The 24,383-nt window shown below is 32.5% G+C and overlaps 2 protein-coding genes and 1 long non-coding RNA gene across 4 annotated transcripts; 1 reads left to right on the top strand and 2 right to left on the bottom strand.

Moving 5' to 3' along the window:
* Positions 1 to 4,007: 4,007 nt before the first annotated feature.
* Positions 4,008 to 9,514, bottom strand: LOC114183359 (protein FLX-like 2). 2 transcript variants are annotated; one of them, XM_028070365.2, is made up of 5 exons: positions 9,355 to 9,514; positions 8,738 to 9,272; positions 6,336 to 6,481; positions 6,145 to 6,242; positions 4,008 to 4,716 (listed from the first exon to the last, which is right to left on the bottom strand). In XM_028070365.2, the coding sequence occupies exons 2-5, from the start codon at positions 9,268 to 9,270 to the stop codon at positions 4,231 to 4,233; spliced, it is 1,263 nt and encodes a 420-aa protein (XP_027926166.2). In that variant the 5' UTR covers positions 9,271 to 9,272; positions 9,355 to 9,514; the 3' UTR covers positions 4,008 to 4,230. The 2 variants fall into 2 exon arrangements, with proteins under 2 accessions (XP_027926166.2, XP_027926165.2); XM_028070364.2 differs by having other exon boundaries at positions 8,738 to 9,510.
* An 851-nt stretch (positions 9,515 to 10,365) lies between these two features.
* HBT (CDC27 family protein) lies at positions 10,366 to 18,955 on the bottom strand. The gene is made up of 16 exons (XM_028070362.2): positions 18,763 to 18,955; positions 17,777 to 17,849; positions 17,468 to 17,577; positions 17,138 to 17,184; positions 16,705 to 16,802; positions 15,913 to 16,214; positions 15,506 to 15,661; positions 14,918 to 15,128; positions 14,123 to 14,349; positions 13,915 to 13,980; positions 13,044 to 13,163; positions 12,287 to 12,363; positions 11,662 to 11,781; positions 11,357 to 11,576; positions 10,950 to 11,231; positions 10,366 to 10,771 (listed from the first exon to the last, which is right to left on the bottom strand). The coding sequence occupies exons 1-16, from the start codon at positions 18,865 to 18,867 to the stop codon at positions 10,721 to 10,723; spliced, it is 2,265 nt and encodes a 754-aa protein (XP_027926163.1). The 5' UTR covers positions 18,868 to 18,955; the 3' UTR covers positions 10,366 to 10,720.
* Positions 18,956 to 20,940: 1,985 nt separating this feature from the next.
* Positions 20,941 to 23,582, top strand: LOC114184209 (uncharacterized). Its single transcript, XR_003604554.2, has 4 exons — positions 20,941 to 21,090; positions 21,913 to 22,111; positions 22,598 to 22,705; positions 23,248 to 23,582. It is a non-coding gene; the product is annotated as an uncharacterized LOC114184209 (long non-coding RNA).
* Positions 23,583 to 24,383: the final 801 nt, after the last annotated feature.

Here is a 24,383-nt window from a genome sequence, read left to right on the forward strand (position 1 = left end):
AAATATTTTCAATTCAGATCCAATTAGTGATTCACATGTTTGATAATGTTTTTATGGTTCAAAGTTTTGAACAGTAGATAAGTTCAATCCAAAGCAAAAATATTATGTACATATTTTATTCAGACATGGTAAATTTACATGTTGGTTTTTTATAATATTTAAATTAAAAATCACACATATTCATACAAAGAATAATTGAATATCCGACAAAGAAGTATATCCTCGGCAGTTTTGTTAGTTAAGTGGGAAATTTTGTTTCGAGAGATAAGATATTAAAAATAAATTTCGTGTATTTAGTGTAAACATTTAAACCATTGAATCCGGCTTATATTTTGACAAATAATTAATTATTTTTAGAAAAATCATTTAAGAAGTAAATAAGAATAATAGTTTAATACATATTCTAGAGTAAAAATTTTCATTGGTAGTTTTTTTTTTCAAGAGACTGTAGAGTGTGTTTGTCAAATATATATGCACAATATCTACGTATGAATGCATGATCCACGATATTATATATCATATATTAAAAGTTTAACGGGAGAATCTTGATGTAGCTAACGTCCAACTAACAGATAAGATAACCCATCAAACTCAACCACCAATTTCCCAAAGGAAAACTCAAAACTATATATTATTTATAAACTCAAAACTATATGGTCTCAATAGAATACACTAGTTAAAAGGACCAAACAAAATGAGAAATTTAAATGGTTGAAAAGCTTCCAACATACATTCATAGGAATAAGGGAAGTTGAAAGGGATTTGTTAGTCCAGCAACCATCGTCAGGAACGAACATCTCATTTTGACGTATTGTCCGTTTTGGAGTAACGTGGAACTCTGTCACAGTTTTGTCCTTAAAGGCGTCTCAAATGGTGGAGGGAGGTAGGAGTATTTAAACTTCGCTTAACTTCGACTCATAAGCGATGTGAGACTTATTGGGTGTACCGGAATAATACTAAACATTAATAAATAATATGAAATAAATTCTAACTCATGATTTTTAATACAATGATAAGAGTAAATTTTAAATCTAACTCAACCTTACCAAACAAAATGAGAAATTTTCATGGCTTAACATACTTGTAACATACCTCCATCACGCTGAAACATATACATCTCAAACGTTGCATGAGACTAAACATTAATAGGTGATCCAGAATAGACTTTAAGTCATTGTTCTAATATCATGCTAAAAAGTAAATTTTAAATCTAACTGAACCTTACAAAATAGAATAATGTGAGATTTGCATTCACTTATACATTATAAATTGATCTTATTTATATATATATAAAAAACAACATTAATAAACAAATTTTCATATTATCCATGAACACCAGAGCATGCATTAACGTTAAAAAAATCGGAGAATAAGTCAGAACTAAACACATAAGAAGTTGATATGTAGTGTTTGTCAGGGTCTGAATGAAATTGTTTTCAAATTTCTGCAGAAAGTTAAAGTATATTAAATTGGTAAGTAAAACTCTGAATGGTGATGTTAGAGAATGAGTAGGGGGAAAATTAAATAACATGAGTGTTAGTAAGTGCAGTGGGTAGCCACAGAGAATAAAGTTGAACATTTAAGATGTGGAAATTTGGCTGCACGTGAATCATGAGGTGGAAGAGAAGAGATAGTAATTGAATTGCCCATGAAAAATGCACTCTACAAACACACCATCCAAAGGAAAATGACTAAGCACACTTCTTTCTTCCAAATACTAAGTCCAAAATTTATACCAACCACAATCTTTTGCATTTTCTTGCACCACATAGCTTATTCAAATAGTGTAGAACTTGTTAAGGTTTATTCACTTCACTTTTCTGACTCTAGAACTTCTCAATTAGTGTGAACAATAGTCACGACCTTTTGTTCTTGAAGAAGTATTGTAATTATGAACCCTGAGGAAACAAACAGTTAAAGCAAAACAACAGCAAAGAAACAGAAAAACCAGCGGTAGAGTAGGGAATACTCATTTTCATAGTGAATGTTTTCTTGGGATAGTGGGGCCATCAGAACCAACCCAACCAACATGTTCTCTTGATTGGAATTTGGATCATGAAATCACAGCTCATGAAACAACATTGGATGTGATGTAACTAAAAGGGATATATATGGACATCATCACACAAAAACCTCAATGCATTAATATCTGACGTGACGAGAATCTAAGCGTGAATTTAAGTCAAGTATCGATAAAAATGAAAAAAATTGAGTAAGTACCCTTCATATTAACTGCTATTAGCAATCATACTCAAAACTAGTAACAAAGATATACGACAAACAAAAGCATATACAAGTCAAGAAGGAAGATTCAAACGTTGAACATTTGGTTACTTCTTTGTAACTTCCCTAATGCACCTTAATTCTAATACTTTGATATGAGTATTATATTACATATATTTTACCTGTTTAGGAAGTGGTCTTGGTCCATGGTAGCATTGCACATGCATCAGATTCAGACACGTTGGGTTGAGTTATCTGTAAAGATATTTGATAGATTTGACAATGACAAAACAACAACAACTCTTGGGTGAAAACCTGTGCAGTCTTGAGGTATATTCTGTGCCTGTTATATATACGAGCATGTATGTACTTGAGTTGAAGTGAAGTGAACAACAATCACACTCAATTGGAAGAAATCCTTATATCGTAATGCACAAATAAAATCCATTATAAAGGTCAGGAATCACTAAATTGATCTCCAAAGTGTATGCAAATTCATGTTGGGTTTATTTAAGATTATATGCTAACTTTGTGGTTTTACATTAAGGAGTTGATTCTAAATTTAAAACTTATTTTAGTGAGTTTATATGGCTGTTCAACATGTCTCTGTTGGCAGCTTCAATCAAACCCATGCATTACTGATATGTAATGTGTAATTAAACATGTGATAACTTGATAAATAATCTACACATATTATGATAGATTTTAACAGGGTGTCTCAATTTCCTATGATAGATCAAATGAAGTAAATCATAATTGAATTGTGATATTTTTTAGTGTTAAGTTCAATCCTAAATATGGGTAACTACTTTTAGTCTAATAATAAGAGAGCTCGATGCAATGTAAAATAGGTGGTTGAGTGAAATGGGTTTTATAAAAATTAACACTGAGCAAGAATCATAGAGGTGAAACATCTCATGCTTATTATATTCAGTGTTGGTGCTGAAGTTTGTTTTAGCTTTGCGCGATTTAGTATTTGTGCAAATTGAAGAGAACGGTTAGCATCAAAAACAAAATATAAGCATGAGATGACAATAAATCAATAAACTTTTCAAATTATGTAACAAAGAGTTACCAAAAGCAAAACCAAAAATTAGAAAAAAAATATATAAAAAATCAATAAACTTTCCACATTGTAACAAAAGATAATTACGACGTACCATAATCAAGTTAAAAAGTATAATCGGTATGTCAATAATATTAGAGTATTTATGTACATAATTAATTATATTTTTTAATGTAATACATTATGCTTAAAAATATTATTTCACTATTTACATTTATATAAAAATATTTATGATAATTATATTATTGAATATAAAAGTAAAAAAATTAATATATATATATATATATATTAAAAATATTAAAATAATAAATAAAATGGAATAAACTAATTTAATTTTCATATTTTATAAAATAGTTTATTTCTATATATTATTATATTTTTAAACTTAATTTTTTGCTTATTTAGATTGGATTTTTTATTATATTGAACATTTTATTTTAAATTTAATTCATATTTTGAAAATTACTTTTGCATCGAACTACTTCTAAAAGATATTCTACGAATTATTCAATTAAATTAACTACAAAAGTTTCAGTAATTTTATTATATTATTTATCCTCTTTCTCCTAATTCAAACAATATTATTATTCTTTTTTTTTTCTTTCATGTTCTGCTTTAAAGAAGCATTAATCTTGTAGAAAATTTAAAATAGATTTACAGAAAAAAAAGATTTGAAATCATTTAATCGAAGGTAAGGGAAGACAAGAAATTAATAAAATTAAACCATCTCAAATCCTAAATAAATTATATAGACAAGAAAGTTAGATATGGTATTGTGTTATCAATTTCATGTATAGCAATTATAGGCGATGAGAATGTCTTCCCAATAATAACGAACATTTGTTTCCCCCTCTCGTGGACTATGCACATTACAAGATAGGACAAAACCAAACGTTCATGACCATTCAGACTCAAGGTCACCACCATCATCGTCGTCATCATCATCTCCTCCTACCGGGGTTTACACCTCGGGTAGCTTCATATCCACCTCCACTACGAGCCGGCGGTGTTGAGGAACCATACGGCATATTGTTCACCGGTGGAGCATGTCCATGAGGACCACCAACCCCTCTTGATTGTGTATCATAGCCACCTGCTCTCGATGAATCGTAATCAGCTCCTCTCTGCATATCATATCCCAAACCTCTCTGTGGATCATAGGAACTTCTTTGAGTATCAAAAATTGCTCCTCTATTGGAATCATAAGCAGATCCTCCTCTAAAGGCATTGTATCCAGTCAGCCTCTGTGTGTCGTAAGTAACACCCCTTTGTGCGTCATAATTAGGTCCTGCAGATGCTCCAAAACCAGGTCCTCTGGGAGCATCATAACCGGTCGCTGCAGGAGTTGGACCAGGTTGCGCTCCAGCAGAAGCAAGTGTAGTAGCACTGCCACCACCCCCACTGGCTGCAGGGAGGGGACCACGTCCCTGTAAAACAAAAATATTCGAATTCAAAAACCGAATCAACCTAAGAACATAGTCCTTCTACTCGGTAAATCTTACTTTATTAGCATATCTCAAGATAAGTCCCGTTTACTGATACACAACACATACATTTCAGATCAGTATTGGAAGCGGAGATTTTATTTTTTGGTTTTAGCTACTATGGCATCTAAAATTATCCCCAATTGAGGGCACAAATGCAATGACCCGCCATCATAAATATGGATATCTAATGCTTGATTAGGAGCTATTTTAATAACTGGTTGTAATGCAGAATTTGCATTCAGGATTTTGAATCTATATCAGATTTCAATATCAATTTGAAATTCTAGTTTTAAGGCACTAAGCAAGTACATTGCTTGAAAACCCATTATTAGTGCCTAATCTAAACGCAAATTAAAATCTTTCATCAGTAGCACTACATTTAGCACTATGTTTAGAAGAGCAGATGTTAGAATATAGCAGTTGAACACAAAGCATCTATTGCTACCACTATATCATTCCTATTTTCTCTGCACACAGATAATACACTAATATATTCCCAATTGTTATCATGCAAAGCACCTAAACATGGGAATGAGCATGATAATCCTATAAATTTTGAATTTCTTTATCATGGTAACAAAAACCATCAGCAAGGTGATTATGTTAATTTGGTACCATCAGAAAAGTGATTATCAAAGATTAATGAGTAACAAAAGAGTGGACAACCACTAGAAAAATGCCATTATGTCCATTATGTTAAGCAGCATCATATTGAGAACATAATTCTATGGTTGTTTAACCTTAGGATTAGTATGTAGTGGTAGGGTCTGAGAAATTGTTTTGTTACTACATGAGTCTGTAATTTTATAACATCTTTGCAATTATAGATTGGTGTTATACTTGACAACATATAGACTAACCTATTAGTCTATTCCTCAAAAACTATTGTTAGCATAGGTACCTATAAAAAGTGTAGACCTTATGTGAAGTTTTCTTGTAAATTCCTTTTGTAAAAGGTTAGAATACCCCGAGTGTTCTAATTTAATTTATTCAATTTTTGCTGATAAAAAAATGAGTAACAAAAGCATAGAGAAAACAGATAAAAGTTTTTTAATTCAGATCTCTCTATTAATATAGTAGAAAAAAATAAACTCCAACTAGGCATTTAGTTCAAAAAGTTCATCAACAGGTAGTATAATAAACTCAGGACCACGTCATTAATTCTTGATACAAGGGACAGATACTTAATTGCAATTTATAAGCATTATTTTATTTACTATATTTAAGAATGAAGAGTTTATAAAATAAATAAAAACAAGAAAAATCGTCGGATAGATTAATTTTTATTAGAAGATTTAAAATTAAAAGTATTAGACAATGAACTAAAATGATGCACTCCGACAATATACACATGTAGGCATCACACACCTGCATAACAGAATAATCATCTTCATAAGCATTTTGTCCCACAGGAAGACCGGAAGCCTCGTTCTCATTACTTCCAGAGGTTCCACCATATGGCCCACCTGAATTTTTATTACCAGTTATTAATCCACAAATATGAAAAAATCTACGGATCTATCCTAACACAGAAAACAGGTATGAAAGGAGATCCGTACTACTTCTCCGATCCACATTCGCAGTATTTGTAAGCTCGGCTCGAAGTTTTTCCACTTCCCTACTCATAGAAACATAGTTCTTTTCCATCACCTGGAGTGACTCAAGGTGATCATTGTATAATTTTTTTTCGTAGTCAAAAGTGGCCCTGCATGACCAGAACAAAAGATTGTCAAGGGCCCTAAACATGGCACTCTGACACTATGCCAACATGATGTAAGGAGAGAGTAGGAATTGGTTGGCTTTAAAGTTGTCTTGAGTGAATTATGGGTAAAAAAATAAAAAAGCAGATGGAAAGTTCAGAATAAATCTATGGTAAGAATCAACCCAAATCATAAATGGGTTTAGAAGGGTCACATGGTGGCAGTCAGAAACATATCTTAGTCTTGGCGTAGGAACCATAACACACCTAAATTTTTAAAAATTTTAAAATTAGTATATTAGTGGAAATTAAATTAGGTAGATTTTTTTTCTTTTATAAAATATAAAATTTGATGTTAATGAATAATAAAACATAAAATTAAATGCAATTAAAAATAAATAAATTATTTTTTTATGTTTTCTTGATATTTTTTTTTGTTTCATACATATTCTCACTCTCACATGCTTCCTTTTGTTCATGAAACTCATGCTTCTTATTGTTTATGAAGAAAATTAGGAAGTTAGACAAACTCATGCTTTCTATTCTTATTTCTAATATATATTTTTTCATTATTGAAAATAAAAAGTAACTCTGCTCCCTTTCGTTTATGAAAAAAAATATGAAGATAGACACAAACTCATGCTTTTATATTCTTATTTTTCATATATATTTTTCCATTATTGAAAAGTAATTCTCTTCTGTCTCACTCGATCATAAAATATTAGTTTAATAGATAGTATTTTTCATGTCATGAGTTTTTTTAAATAATTATTTTTACTCTTAAACTTTGCTTTGGATAGGCAGATAAATAAATAATAAAAAAATAGACTCATTTATTTATGACACCTAGAACCCAAAATAAAAGAGAATATATTATTTTGACCCATCTAAGTTATGGTCAAACTCCGCCACGAGTGACGGTTGGGATTCCAAATAGAATGGCATGAGAATGGAAGATTCACCCTTAACCAAAAGGGTGGCAGTTGGGATTCCAAATAGAATGGCATCAGAATGAATGGAATATTTACCTTAACCATTATAACTGCCAAACCTATTTATCCGGTATTGACAATTTATAAGGAAAAAGAGCATGTGATGGATTAAGTTGCATACTAAATAGACATTCAAGTATAGAGAGTTAGGAAGTCTACAATCAGTGGTCCTAATCACATATATCGCATTTCAAGCAAAAAATACTGCACCCTTACAAAGTGAAAATTCATCAGCTACCAATACTTTCTCTGGATAAATACATATGCAGAACCCAAATTAAAAAGACCCAAAGCTCCAACACAAATTCCTTGGGTGTTTCGAGAGTTTCTAGAGGAAATCGGGCAAAGTCACATCAATTAACTGAGTTAACCAATATAAAACCTCTCCTACACAAAGCTTGGAAGACAATGAGTTTATGATTAGTTTCCTTCCCTTATATATTGCTTAACTTTCTAGTTTATACCCAATATGGGACTCAAACTCACTACTCCCAAACACTTTGGACTACCATACCACAAATCTACCAAACATGCATATCACTATATACAAATATCAACACGAAAATCTCTTTTAAGCTTAATAATAAGTAATAGTAATAGAGTTTGAAATTTCACTTGTCTATCTCCAATTCCAAACATGGAAAACCTATCATGAGTGTGTAAAAATCATGTAAATAGAGGTAAAACATCATTTGGAAGAAGGAGAGTCTTATAAGATTTTGTGCGTAACAAAACCTAGTTCATTGTTTCTATATATTTCCATATATTATTACCCGTCTATCAAATCATCTAAATGACATTCACCTTGTCCAATAATCCCAATTCCTCCATCCCCTTCTACTACAAAACTCTTCATAATATTTTCCACTAAACAAAGTTCACACAAGTAATTTCTCAATTTAACTACCCTATTCGTTTTTTTCATTATTCTAAAGATATGTTATCAGGTTATATCCCTCATCAAAGGTTGATAAATGTTAAAAAAATAGACACAACTATCTCTAAACTTGCCAATTGCCACATCTCCATAATATCCCACCCTTCGCCAATACTAACAAAGCCTCTAAACAGAAGAAACAAAAACCACCCCATGAATTTTACAGGCATAATTGCATCCCTTAGAGAGACAGCTAGCATTCCAAATCACCTAGGCCACAACACAAGAAGCAATGTCTACATAGAAAACAACACTTAACCAATGCTTTCATATACTTGGTCACTACATCATAAGTACACATCTCACCCTAAAAAAGAGGCAGAAGAAGGATACCTGCAATGCTGATACTCCTGTCTGAGGCATTCAAGCTCAGAGATAAGCGCGGGGATCTGAACAACATCAGTATGAACCCTCTGCAGTTCCTGAGTCAAATGTTGCGCTTTTGAAACAAGTTCATCCCTCGACAAAACAAGGTTCTGCGCCTCCCCGCGAGTCTGCTGCAGCTCCATCTTCACGCCCTCTCCGCTCTGCGCCTCGCTCTCCATCTTCGAGATCTTCTCCAACTGCGCGCGCACCTGCTGCTCCCGCTTCCCCTTCAACCCCGCCACGTGGGCGTGGAGCATCTGCAGCTCGTGCTGTGCCGCCGCGAGCTCCTGCCGCAGCGCGCCGTGCGTCGCTGCGAGCCGCTGGTTCTCCGTCCCCAGGCGCTGCATCTCCGCGTGCTGCGACGCTAGCTTCTGCTCCATCACCTGAGGCGGCGGGAGTAGATCGAACGGCGCCACAAGTGGGTGCGGCATCACGGCGGGACCCGGCGGGATTGACCGCCGCAGGTGCAGAGGCGGCGGCATGCGGCCTTTGCTTCCCATTGCTGAAAATGGAATTTGAAAAACTAAGAAAATGAGGTAATGAAGAATTGAGAAGGGGAATGTGAATGACAAAGAAACATGTACAGTGAGATTAGGGGAGAGAGAATGCGAATCCAAGAAAGTTTCGAAATGAAGGAACCACAAAAACCCTAATCCAAAGATGAAAAAAGGAATTCCCCAGAATGGTTAGTTAGTCACGACAACAGCCGGCCTCTATGGTTCGGTATACTTCTAAATTTTCGCTATCATAATCCACTCTTTTTTCTAAAGGAGGTTTATGTAAAACTTAATTGGAAAGAGTGCTTTAACTGTTTTACTTTTTTTTAGTAAGAATTCAACAGATTAAAATTTCATTTTTAATCTCTAAAATATAGGATAAATTTTACTTTATTTATAAATGAAAGAAATTCTTTAAACTTGAAAAAGAAATATAACTTATGTCTATCTACGTTAAATCTAAGCATTCAAATTATTTTTAAAATTTACTTTTTATCCTTCAAATTTTATATTAAAAAACTAGGTTATATTTTTTTTAATTCAGTCGACTAAAATTTATTTTCCTATTACAAAGACTTAAAATATAATTAAATAAAAATATTCATTATAAATCGACTACCTCAAATTTTCCAATTAATCGGAATCAAAATTACTTAGTTTGCTATAGTATGTGCATGAATCCAAATTCAAAAATATGACGTAAATTTAACAAAGTTGCTGGTGTAAAATCTAAGTTGAAGAGTATGTAATCAATTGTAAAATGGCGAAATATGTAATTAAAATAATATCTTCAATTAATTTGAGTATGTAAGTATCTTGTGAGAAGTCATTGATTTTGGTCAGCACTCCCACGTTTCTTCGTTCAAAATGTGTACTAATAATAGGACAGTGGATATTACTGAATGTAATTCTGTTAGGAAATATCATTTTCTGTCTTGGTAACTGTTATATAATTCGAAGCGATTACTTAACTAATTTTCTTTACCCAACATTTCGCAATTTTTAAAAATGATGAGAAAAGAAAAAGAAAAACTAACGAATTTGCTGAGAAGTTCAGCGTCTTCAGAGAAAATGGTCGCTCAAAAAATGAACAACCGAGGGCACAAACCGAAGCTGTCATTTATTAACAAATGAATGGGTAGACCAAAGAAAGATACATGTAGATTTCTTTGACACAACTATTCGTACACGTTAAATAGGAGCTTCTTGGCACCTCTGTTACATCATCTCCTCCTTTCTTTTAGTATTTGAATCGGTACAAAACTCTGGTCACTTAGAGAGATCCTTCTTTAGGATGGACGTGATGGCTGCATGAATAAATAAATACTTCTCAAGTAGTTCTGCTTCAACGAACAATTTTGCCGAAAGCACAAGCAGAGCCAAGTCCTTGTATTCAAGGATTCAAAATGAGGGTAATTTACACAAGCTAGCATTCTGCACTTCATACGTCTAGCTACAAGTTGTCTTCCATCTCATCTGGTACATGTAATTTCTCAATGGCAGCCTGTTCAAGATGAAGTTCCAAGTTGCATAAGAAAATGTGACAAGTTTATACCGTTTAAGAGAATACGGAGATAATTGAATTTTCCCCCAACCAATCAGAAAGCATAAAGATAAGTTAGTGCAAATGTAGAAGTTGGACCAGTTTAAAGCAAAACGATTTATATTAGAAGCGAAATCACCTTGATAGAAGCAGCATCTGTTGCAGATGGTTTCAAATCCAGAGATATACCGTAATGAAGCATAGCTCTCTCATGCATGTTACGCCTTTTATAGATCCTGCCCATCAAAGCATAAACACTACTTTCACGAGGTGCGTACTCTTTAAGCTCCTCTAGGACTTCCAATGCCTCCTCAAACTTTTCCAAGCTCAAGAGTATATTGGCCTTCTGATACATTGGAAGGGGATTCTTTTTATCCGCTAAAATAGCCTTCTCCATTACCATCAGTGCTTCCTCGCTTCTCTGTCAACCATACAAGCATAACATAATTTTAGAGTTTCCAAGATACTACAAAATACAAAAGCCAAAGACAAATGGAATCTTTATTTTTTATGTACAAACTACAATCAGTATGGTAAGAGACTTACCTTCAAGGCATGCAAAGCAGTACCAAGGTATGACATTATTACAGACGAACGTTGATTGATTTGGAAAGCCATTCGAAAATGATGTTCAGAGAACTCAAACTTTTCTTGGCGTAGATATACCATTCCAAGTCCATACCAAGCATTATAATGCCTTGCATCAACCCTGAGCGCACTCTGGTAGCATTTGATTCCATTCTCAAAATCTTCTAGTGCAACATACCTGTAGCGATGAATTAGAAGACCACAAAGAGTTGCAGAAGTTATTGAGACTTGTGGATATAATATAAAAAAGGGAGTGGCCATACTCGTGTCCACAAAGGGTGTGTGCATATGCAAATCTGGGATTCAGTTGAACAGCCCGCTGAAAATTCTTCAGCGCAGTTTCATGATCCTTTTGCAGGCTGTAGCAATTACCCATTGCACACCTGCCAAAGCATTCAACCACAACTATAAACCCAGATAAAATGAAAATAATTGTGATAGAACAGCCAAATAAAGAAGAAACATCTAAACACTCATGGTTCTCAAATAGCAGGTGATGTTATGCCAATAAGTATACTTCATGAAAAGGTTTTGAAAAAACATAGGTCAGGTAAGGAAAAATATTGATACACACAAATGGGCTACATATGAAAGAACTCGTATATTAAATGGAAGTAGGTAAGCATATAGATGCTAAAGTTATTATATATACGTCTGGAATGTGGCATAAGTCGACAATAAAAGCACTTGCAAAAGTCAGCACAGTTTTCACTCCCCGAACATGCACATTTGCCTACACAAAGCCGTGCAATTTAAAGCATTCTGGTAATAAGGCAAATATGGATGATAGCAAGCAGAAGTGACTTCTAAAGGAAATAATTTAAAAAAGAAATTTATAAAAACCGGTATATTTTGAATAATCAGCAAGAAGTTCCATATAAAGCCTACCAAGACTGAGGAGATAAACGATCAGTTGATATCAGTTCCTGAGCCAGGTAACTTAACTTCATATCCTCCTTTAGGTGCTGCACAAGAGATAACTTAGTCTCTTGATCAAGCATTAGGTATAACAGTTAGACATTACATAGAAGCAGGAAAAGAAAGACAATAAAATAAAATAGCTCTGGATGGCTATTCCACGCTTTAATTTTCATGGTGCTTTTGTAGCTCCCAGATGAGTGCCATAAAACAAGGAATTGTTTTTATAAATAGCCCATAACATCAGAGAAGCCTCAGACTAAAAACTTTGCAGGATAATTTTACTGCAAGCTGATATTAATTATAATACTTTTCTCCAAATAGTGCATCAGACTAGTAAGCGAAATTAGCTCTCTCTGGATTCATCCTCAGTCCCTAGTATCGTGATATTGCTATCATTGATAGTGGCATATTTTTTCTACCAAGAGGCTCTATTAATTGAACCAACCACTAATCAAAGTATCAAAGGCAAGAGAGGAAATCAAATCACATCTTATTCATATCTATCTTCTTACTTGTGGATTGGGATAATTAGTATAAATAGGGGTTAGTAAATTACGTGTTGCAACACACCAACCATCATTCAGATTTTGTTCTAGCTTTCCATTCTTCTCCTAAATCCCTCCAGGATCATCAATTCAAAGAATTTCTATTATTACTAATACTATTATTATTATACAATATATGATATATCACAAAAAACTAATGAAATGTAATATAAACTCACATAAAGGACTGTTGAGTAGACATCCATTCCTTCCAAGCTATAAGGCATGACCTGACGAGCAAGGCCAAAGGCCTGATCAGCTTCTAAGTAATCAACCAATTCAAAGTACACTTTTCCAACCTGCTTAAAACATCCAAGCATCATATTACAAATAGTTAGTAACATGCACCAGTAAGAATCTCTAGATCAAAAGACATCAAGAATCAAGCAGGTATGGGCTAATGTTCTGAAATAGATGTGTTTGGTTTGTAGGAGTCACAACTTTCAAAGCACCCCAACAGAAAATTATGCATCTAGTTGAATTGTCTCAAACTGATGTTTGATCATTTTCAACAAAAAAAGAAGCACACTCTAGGTGTTTGAGCTTTGTATTTATCAAAAATCCAATCTCATTATTTATCTGTTTTCCTGTTCTCTTTTCCCTTTTTTCCTACTAGACCCCAATTTCAACATTATTTTTAAAATCTTGAAAATATCAAATAGTCCAAGTGTCATGAAGAACTGCATCAGTAAAGAAATTAATTGGAACAAACAATTTAAAAGATGCTACAGAGCACAATCAGAAGGAAAACGATAACTATGAAGGCAGTATAATTTCAGCCAAAATTTTACCCTATTTGAATCCTAATTTTAGGTATATTACACAATATGTCAGATATGGACAACTGAGGATGAGAATATTAGGAATCTAAAAAAAAAACACATCAGTTGGAAACCAGAAGTTACTCCATCCAGGAAAAACCTTTCTTTTCTATAGGAACAGCCAACGAAACATTTGAATATAGCATCGTAAATCTGAATGTAGTATAATGCTAAATCAATACCACTACCTATGAAAGGCCAGAATTTGCTAGCTGAGTAACCAAATTACCTGGGAAAGAACCCACCCAGTATTGTAATGCTTATGTGGAAGTTTCATGTAGGTATCCAGTGCATCCTGTTTCACAAAAAAATAAACAAAACATTAGAAAACTAGTTCTTCTATCATTATTCCTTTCTTCGTAAACCCAATAAAAGATAATGAAAAGATAATTACAAATTTATATATCTCTTAACCAGGGATGATAATTAATTAATACCTGACAACTATATGAGTAGGCAAGTCTACAGCCTTCACCAAAAATTCTTAAAAGGGTCAGTATTTCTGAAGCGCCAGAAATGACTTTTGAACCACTCACTGTTTGTCCACCAATGGAAAAATTTGCTGCTTCTTGTTCATAAGATTTAGCATCCATGATAGGAGTAGAACTAGATGTTGATGATGTGACATTTAAACGAGAATCATCAAGAACATCGTTTCGAGTTCCTGAAGATGAAAGAAAGGATATGTTAATATTAGCAGTTCAAAAATATTTTATAAAAGAAAATTGGAATTAATTTATTATGTAAGAACTTGGGAAGTTGGGAGTCATACATTAGGATAGCAAGTATAACCAGTACAAGATCAGTAATAGTAGAATAAATAGTATTATGTTACCATTGCATAATAGATATAACATATCATACCTGAATGTTAGGATCAATATCAATCATTTAACTATCTATACTCTACTTATTCAAAGTTGGTATTTATTAATCATTGTACAGTATGGTGGTATGTCTAATGTTCGGTGTAGTCATTGTCCCACTATTGCCCTTTTGGGTTAGCCACTCTGAACTGCTACCAAGGATTACTAGATGTGCTTAAAAAACTTTGAAAAGGCAAGAGCATAGAAGAAAATTGCATAAAAAAACACAGAATCATTAGCCGGGTCAAAATTGTTCATGACAAAATAACTACCGCAGCTTCAAAACAATCATCTTTGCACAGGAAAACATAAAAAAAAATAATACAGTAGAAAAAGTTATATGATATAATAAAGACTCATCCTCACCTTCGTCAGCATTTTCATTGGGCCATGGCTGCCCTTTACGAACTGCCATGGAACGAAATGACATACTGCTAAGCTTTGACCCTCCAAGATACTTAGAAGAATTACCAGTTCCATTTCCAGATACAACTGCTGCATTAGCATTTAAACTTGCATCACTGGATAGTCTAGAGCTACGTCGAGGACCAGAATCAGCAAACAATCTCCCCGAAATCTGAAACAATTAAAAACCAAAAGATCAAAAAAATAAAGTACTAAGAACAGAATAAAATGTAAAAAAATAAAAATAAAATAAAATGCAATCTATAAAACTACAGCAAAACAACTCAGAGTATGTTTCCTAGGAAACATTTTCTTTGACATCAACAAAACTATTATTCCATTAACTCACATCATGTCAAAGATATTTAGAAGTCTATCATGTATTACATAAAAACTAGAATGTAGCATGTAAACAATAGAAAACAGAGATATTGAGCAGCTGCAGATTTTAGGCAACTAAATAACGCTTGGTTTGTATTATTTCAAACTGGAGGCAGGGAGAGTTTTGGCTAAGATCTCTTAACGTGTTCTCATTCATGTGTCCCCAACCTTACGTAATTTTCCTTCATCCACAAACTTTCTCCGAGGGGCTTGAATGGTAGAGTTCACTGATGACTTAGGAGAACTGTCAGTATTCACTGTACTCAGGTTTTGGCCGTTAGGCTGCAGATTCCTACACAAAGGGGGTGGCGCAACACCTGACAACTACAGAAGAGGTGAACAGAAAATATCAAATTTTGTAAAAAAAAAATGGACATGCAACACATTCAATAAACCAATCGACATCCATTCATATTTGGTGAATAACAGGGCACTTTTTTTTACCAATATTTCTGATTCTGACTTACAAACTAACCATTTTCAAAAATCAAAATTACAGAAATTATGACTCAATAAATTGTGTATTTTATCCAAGATTAATATGCACACATGATATGAAATTAGATGCACTTTACCTGTGTTGCCATTGGAGACGGGGTGTTATAAAATGATATGTTGGACAGACCACTATTAATTGGTTGAGAAGTTCCTCCTAAAATAGATGCCCCATGATGATTTCCAGGAACATCCTTCAGGCCCTGCATAAGTTTCAGTTGTCTAGGACTTGTATCTTCTGAGACAGAGTGTCTAGTGTCAACTAAATTACAATCCTCGGCTGATGACTGCAACTTAGGTGTGGTCGAGCAATGTAGGTATTGCTTTTGTACACAAAGAGCAGCTGCTTCACCAAAAACTGCAGTTGCATCTTCAGCAGCACCTGAATATTCAGAAAACAGCATAGTGATAATTGATTAGGACAATAACATAATTAAGGACAACAAAAGACTAGAAGTCTACAACTCAGATATATTGTTAAAAAATTAATATAAACAGCCACCCAATGAAATTAAGTCTAGTTCTGCACATTATCATCCTAACTTATGCTTTTTGTTGTTGAATATAAAACTTGTTTTTGCTTTCAATTAGATACATCAACCTTTAAAATTATCCAATTGTAGTATGTTACATCATCAAATAGAAACTGTGCAGCTTTTTGAAACTTATAACTTGAAAAAGCAACCTTTTAGGTGAAGTTGTAAAGTCGCATTCATCACTAAAAAGGTTACAGAAAATTGACAGATATCAAGAGTCAAAACAAAGAGCATCAAGGTGGCACTAAACAAAGAACATAAATAAATTTTAAAATGGTTATGATGGAAAAGGGTGGCAAGTTTCCGCAGTGAACAAGTTGAATATATCATATCGACCTAATATGCACAACTCCTCATATGCGGCCCATATTAGAGGATCCATTGATAGTGCCTGCTTAAAATGATGAATGGCACTTTTCCTTCTGTCAGTGTATCTGAAAAAAAGAGTACCAAAGAGAAGTTAGAAGGGTGAATTTATCAAATGTGGCATGCTTGCATGACATACACATATGTGACTGACACAATTATATAGAATTGACTCCAGTTACAGCATCCAATGTCTTTAGAATAAACTAATATTGTAGCTCTTGCATATGCCACAAAGAGGGAAGATGCAAATATAAATTTCAATTATGTCTGATTTAATGTTAAAGATGTATGATTATAATCTGCTTTAGCCACAACCAGACCATTCCCTTTTAAATAATATAAAAAGAAAATTTCAGATAAACTAATAAAAAGTATATGGTAGGTTAGATTGGTTAGCAACCTGTAAATCAACCCTAACAGATAATGACCAGCTGCCCCGTTTGGAACCTACAAAAAAAGGCAACATAACATAAGAGTCATTCTACTTCTCATAGCAAATGTATTATTGACAAATTATAATAATAAACAACTAAAAGCCAAACAGCACGCTATAACTAACTCATACAAGAATAAAGAATTCAACAATAGTAACTTTGATAAGGAATACACAAAAGCACAAAAGATAAAAACATAATCAGTGATTTGAGACAAAAAATGCTAAGACTTCCAAGAGACCATTAAAAAAGTGCAGAAAATCATTCTCAAATATATTCTGAATTATGTTTTGTACCTCTACACTGGGCTCACTAGCAGGACATAATGCTGTTTCAGCTTCACTAAGAAGATCCATTTGAAAGCATGATATTGCAAACAAGTATCGGGATTGAGCCATTTGCGCCCCTTCAAGGATTAAAAAGAAAATGAATAACAAGAGATACATAATGAGAAGCATAAATATAAGGTGATAAAAAATGAGGTAGGAAAACATTATCTATTAAAAAAGGCAGGAGAAAGACAAATAACGATCACCATTAAACCTAACAGGATTACAAATGAGATTCCAAAACTGGTTGGTTCATATATATTGAAAGACACATACCCTTTAAGATGTGATATGCAGAATAAGCTTGATTATTCTGCAAGTAACATCCAGCCAACAACTGGAGATTTGTCTGTACAGTATCCAGAAAAGATAGTTATCCAAAATTATCAAGAGTAACGATATCCTTCAGAAAGAAACTTTGAATACACACATATATATATCTAAAGAAAGGAGCACTAGTGAACAAGAACAAACAATTAACAAAGTTAAAAAGATAAAAAAGCCTTCACTTGAGCATGTCGTATGTATCTTGGCACAAAAAATAAGAATACACATCAATTCAAAGTGAACAAAGTCTAAATATCACACTGGCACATTTATATAGATATAAATACAATATAACACATAACAAGAACTAAGTCAAAACTTTATAATGACCTTTTTTCTATTTAAGTGATTTCTGCTTCAGACTTATTGTAAGGTAAGCAATTCAAGGGGTTAGTAAGGGCAGCACAAAATATCTCCTCACCCTTAACCCTTTCCTAAAACAGCTACCGTAGTAAACAGTACTCACACGAAAAGAAACCCTTTCATCACTGTTACCAAACCGAGCACACACGCAACTTCAAAACTTGGAAGAGGGAAAACCGTAACGTATAAGTCCACCACTCTAACAAAAAACATCAAGTATAACGAAGAGCCAAATAAACTAGAGGCTTAGAATTACCATCGCGAACCCAATTTAATCGTACTAGTGCACCGTGAGAAAGGAGGGAGAATCTGTGCAGTTCACATAGACTGTGAAGCTAAAAGAGGAAGTTGTATCCAAATCCAAATTCCTCCAAAACGAACTAAAAATTCAACTACCACTACATAAACTACGAAATGGACTTGAATCAAATAAATAGCAAGGTGTGAAGACAAGAGTCGCCGATCTCGGAGCTTACAACGGAGAAGTTTTGGGAACTTATAACGGAGGGAGATGATCTTCCATTTCCATTTTCTAGAATTTTGTGTAGAAAATTGAAGAGGGGAAAAGGTACCTCGGTGGGGAACTCGGCGCATAGACGGTGGCAGAGGAAGATGGCGTTGGCGTGCATGAAATGCCGAAGACTCTTCTGCACGCAATCAACGAGTATCGCTTCCATGGCAGCTTCGGAACCGATTCAGAGAGAAAATGGAAGAAATAAAGGGAAAAAGAGAGGGTTTTGGTTTCGGTTCAAAATGAAATGAAATGAAAATACGAAATTGGTAAGGCACGTGCTTTGTCTCCGATTTCAAAATAGGTCACGTGACGTTGTTGTTGGTCACTCTCATATCGTGAATCTCAAATGTTCCGTTGCTGTTGCTGACAGAAAAACCAAAAGAAAATGATATACGAAAAAAATTAAAATCAAAATTAAATAGAGAAATGATAAATTTCCAAAATTTCCACCAAACTGTTAACGTTTAAATCGATGGCTGTGACGTTAATAATAACAAAGAACGCTCCCTTTGTCTGTAAATAATTCATCATAGTGGTTTACTTTAGAGTTGCTTTAAAAATAAATCTGATCACATTAAAAAAATTAAAACAAAATAAAGAATATTATGATGTTTGGAACATTTTGATAAGATAGAAAGATTCCTTGTGATGAGCATGGATGAGGGTTTCGAAGGAGATATGTACTTGTCGCCATTTTCATTCTTATTTTAAATAATTAAAAAATAAATAAAAATTAAATATATTTTTATTCCTAACGTATTATAAAAATTTGTAAATAGTTGATACTCAAAATTTTAATTTTGTCTGATCCTTTTACTTTTAGAAACATTGTTTTTTGTTGAATTATATATATTTGTACGACATTAATTTTATATAATATAAAATATTTGACATTATTTATATAAAAACCTTAAAACAATAATATTATATATTTCTATTCTTGTATAGTATTTAAATTTATTTATTTTATCAAATATAAAACTTTTGACAGATTTGATTTAATCTTTTGTCTTCAACAAAGATAAATTTTATCTTATATAACAAACAACGTTCTAAATTTAACATCTGGAAAGCTGACACATAGGGTGATATGCGTCTGCCACATGTGAATTTATTTAAAAAAATTAAAACTTGAGTCGACTTAGCCACACTTTATTTTCTCTTCGTTATTATTTTTGATACAACAATCAAATGTTTAAGAAGGTACAATATATAGTTGAATCGATTAACTGATAGCTTTTATTAATTAAAATGTTATTTTGTTCTTGTGATATGCTAACTCTGTAAATTATCAAACGCTATCATACATTATTGTTATCGTCCCTGGCTTCTATTCATAATTACAAGATAGATTAACTGAGGGACTTTCTTTCAAAATCAAATAGTGAAGAGACTAGAAGTACAATTAAATTTTTTTATTTTAAAAATAAGAGATATCAAAATTTAGAGGTAACACTATTTACAAATTTTATTATAGTTGAGGATCAAAATCATATTAAAAAAAATACAGTGGAAATCATTGTTTGATTTAAAAGAGAAATCAAGTTGATAGTGCATCTTATACTTCTTCATCATGTTTATCGAATATGACACGTATTTAATATGTCGATACGTATATCAAATATGACACGTATTTGATATGTCGATACGTATATGGAATACAACACGTATTCGATATATCAATATGTATATTAAACACGATACGTATTTGATATGTCAATACATTTAGTTTTAAAATAATAGGATACAATATAAAATATATAAATATTAAAAATGTATAATAACTTTTACATATATAATAAATATATGATTATTAATATGTGAATCCAATTTTTTTTAATTATAAACTAATATTTGGGTAGTTAAAACCTAATAGATAATGTTAATGATTAATTTAAAAATTAATTCATAATTAAAAGTATTTTAATTATTAATTTAGAGATCAATTATATTTTTTTAAAATTATTTTAGATATAATTTAGTTATTATATAATGACTAATTATTTATTATCATTAAAATTAATTATTATTTAAATATTTCATTGTACTACACTACTACTTTATAAACTATATTTTTTATTTATAAATTTATAAAGCACAATGATACTTTAACCCACTTTTCTTGATCCACTTTTAACCCACTATTTTAAAAAAAAAATCGGTGAAAATATTATTTTTCATTTATAATAAATGTTAAAACATCTTTAAAGTATTTTAAAACATGGGACACGCTTAACCAAGTTGAAGTATCGCTATACGATACTTAATTACTGAATACCAGTTTCAGTTTTTCTTGATACCTCTCTCCCGCTCATTTATCTTCATCACTAGCTCTGCATTTTCTCTCTCTTTGCCTTCCATCACCCTCGCCATTTCCCTTCCCAAGGTCAGTTTCTAACCCTCGATTCTTTTATTTCTAGCTTGCTTGAATCTGTTTCTTCCTTTTCCGTTTTACCATTCCAGCTTTCAATTTTGTTTTCTTGCTCAATTCCACGAGGACATTCTTCGTTCTCCCTTTATTGGATGTTGGGTAGCGGGATTTCAATCGGGGATATTGTTGGATTTCGATTACATCCACTGGGTGTGAGAAATTTTTGTTTTTTCTTTTATTTTCTGACTTCTTTTGTGAATGTGAGATGGATTATTGTTAGACTTTTAGTTTGTCTGATGTTTCACTATTTTTTTTTTCAAGAAACTCAATCTGGGTCTTTTTCAATTGATCGATCAGGGTTTTGTTTATGTTTATGAAATGGATTTTATTTTGAAGAAAATAACAATTTTGACTGGCTTTAATCTTTACATCATGAATTGTTATGATGAAGTGTATGAAACCTCCCTTTCCCAAAATTGAAAGAAGAGATACTGAAAAGGAAATGTAATAGTGCTTTGTTTGTGGACCCTTTCTTTGGATATTTGCAACATTTTCAAGTGTTCCCTAACTTTCTAACAACGAACTATTATGACTCATGATGCATGTCTCATCAACTTATTCTTCTTCTGACAACATCCCGCACTTGTCTGAGAAATGTAAGATCTATATGTGAATGTAGGATCTAATATTAGTTATGTGTACATTTGTGTGTGCAATTAATTTAGTTTTTGTGTGGATATCCTATAATCCTAGCCCACTTTCTGCTTATATTTTAACCATAATGTTAGGTTTTTCGATTGTCAATTTATGTTCACTTTATGTGTCTGAATTTTGAAGGTCTTGCGTGATCCAAGCTTTAATTTAAATCATTTTGGGTGACACGCACGGTCAGAAATATTTTGTGAAGATGAATAGAAAATTTGGTGGTGGAAGACAACCAACAGGGACTCCTTCACTGGCTTTGTCCTGTGTGGTTGTTGTCTTCTCTCTGCTTGCTGGTGCTTCTGTTGTTCACAATATCTATAAGCCTAATCTTGTAAGTTTTTAATCCAACTTTTTCGTGGCCTTTTAGTAACTAACTAGTAACCTCTTTATTCAGTGTTATGTTATTAATATGACAATGCGTGTAAGCTATTTGTGTTTTTTCATTGGTTGAATTCTGAATGCCTAGTTTATATTTCAACACATAAGGAGCTAATGTGCTCGATTAAAACCTATGCTATTTGAAATACCTTGTCTTTTTATACTGTCAAAAAACAGTATGCATAGTTAAGATTATTAGTAACTATTTTTTTGAGATATAACCATCAGTAATTTTAAGTTCAACTTGTTGGATCTATTTGACTATTCATCAAATTTATCTTTATGTCCGTGCTTTTATAAATTCAAGCCATTCTATGCAAACATAGTAGTAGTAGTACATTCAAACACATACTTGTTCAGAATCTTTAGCCTGATATCTTCTTTCACTATGAATTTAAATTTTTCCTATAATGTTGTTAACAACTCCTTTTCTATTTAGACATTACCTCCGGTTGATGGGACCAAGCAGAAATCTGATGGGAAAGAATGATCATCTCCCCTGTAAATTTCTTATGATATAGTGAGATACCAGGCTTTGGGGCTTAAGGTGAACTATCAGTAATTTAATATACAAAATTAGAAGGGATTAAGATTGGAAGAGAATATTATTTCATTTACTTTTCTTTTTTTTGAAGTTTTGTATGTGTGCATATATTTTAAGTTTTTGGTGCAGGTATGCTTTACAACATTTTTTATGGCCAAAAATATTTGAAAAACTGATACAGTAGTGTTCTATAATAATGTTTAATGCTATTTCAATTTGGTAGCTTTAGTATTCAAAAGACAAATTTTAGAATTTTAGTACATTTATTGAGTACAAATTGGTTTAGTTATTTACAGTTATAAAATATTAGTACATTTATTGAATATAAATTGGTTTGTCCGGTAACATTAGACGGACTTTTGTTATGTAAGCATATAAGGAGTTTATCCCCTTTATTCTAAGTTATGATAGTTTTATTTCATCAATGCACAAAACAAGTCCTAATTCAATGGTAAATCAACTTTTTAACCTCAAATCAACGTTGAGAGAGATAATAGCATTAGCATCAATGGTGGCTTTGCGCTGAGGATTACTGAAATATGCAGGTACAGTAACCACTGCATTCTTCACACAGGCTTTTCTAAATATGTCTCTGCAATGTTCAACATATTTGAGAGGACCATGAATATACTTCCTCAGCACAAAATGTTCTTCTCCCGACCCTTCCTTCGACTTTTGTACGTAACAGAAATAATGGATTTGTCATTAAAATCAGCAAACAACCTTAAATGGCGACACCATTTGGCCATCTGATTTGAAGCAGCAGCATCTTCATGGATTGGATTTTACTTTATTGTCTATGGTTTTATTGCGTGTATTTGGGATAGAAGTTTTGTACAAATGTATTACTGTATTATTAAGTATTTTGATTTAACTTCTATTATTTTGAGTATGTTGTGCCGAAGTTTTGATTATGGAGCACAATGAAGAATGATAGAAAACAATTTATATCATTTTAATTAAAAATTTATATGTCCGAAGGTAACAATGGTATAAGATCATTATGTGTAGTCCTACACAAGTAATAATTATGAAATTCACCCTTTATAGATTTTAATGTACTCTTCTATATCTATATTAAATTATGGTAACATCTCAATCAAATTCAAAAAATTTTGTTATTTTATTTTGTATGATTTTCATTTATCCCACATAAAAAAGCTAAATTATGTTTCAGAAATATTTTTAACTATAGTTATATATATCAAACCAAAATCTTCTCTTCATACTATTTCTCCTAAGTAATTTGTTCTTGCATCCCTTTATCGATATGTTTTTTCTTTCTCAATTATGTTTTTAATTCAATCCATTTGTTCATATTACTTACATGTGCGTGACTTTTAAGTCTAGATCCAATACTTTTCCAATTTCTAATACCTTCATCATCTAATTGATTAACAATGCAAGTTATGTTTTAAAAACATAAAACATATATATATATATATATATCTTTGGGTAGCTCTTTTTTTCGGTGGATGGAGTGAAAGATTTTTAGAGTGTCAAAGCCAGAGGTTGAATGTCTTTGAGCAAATAACTCTGTGTTTAGGTGTGTTTGTTTGTAAATGGTCTTTAAAATGTCTAAGTCAGAGAACAAATATTTTTCTTGATTTATGTTTAATACTTGGTTCTCTAGTCTCGATATTAGAGGACGAATGTCTCAAGAAGTCTATGAACTAAAACT

This window comes from Vigna unguiculata, chromosome 5 (genome assembly GCF_037176805.1).
Source record: "Vigna unguiculata cultivar grain cowpea cultivar isolate G323 ecotype 2 chromosome 5, ASM3717680v1, whole genome shotgun sequence".
Lineage (NCBI taxonomy): Eukaryota > Viridiplantae > Streptophyta > Magnoliopsida > Fabales > Fabaceae > Vigna > Vigna unguiculata.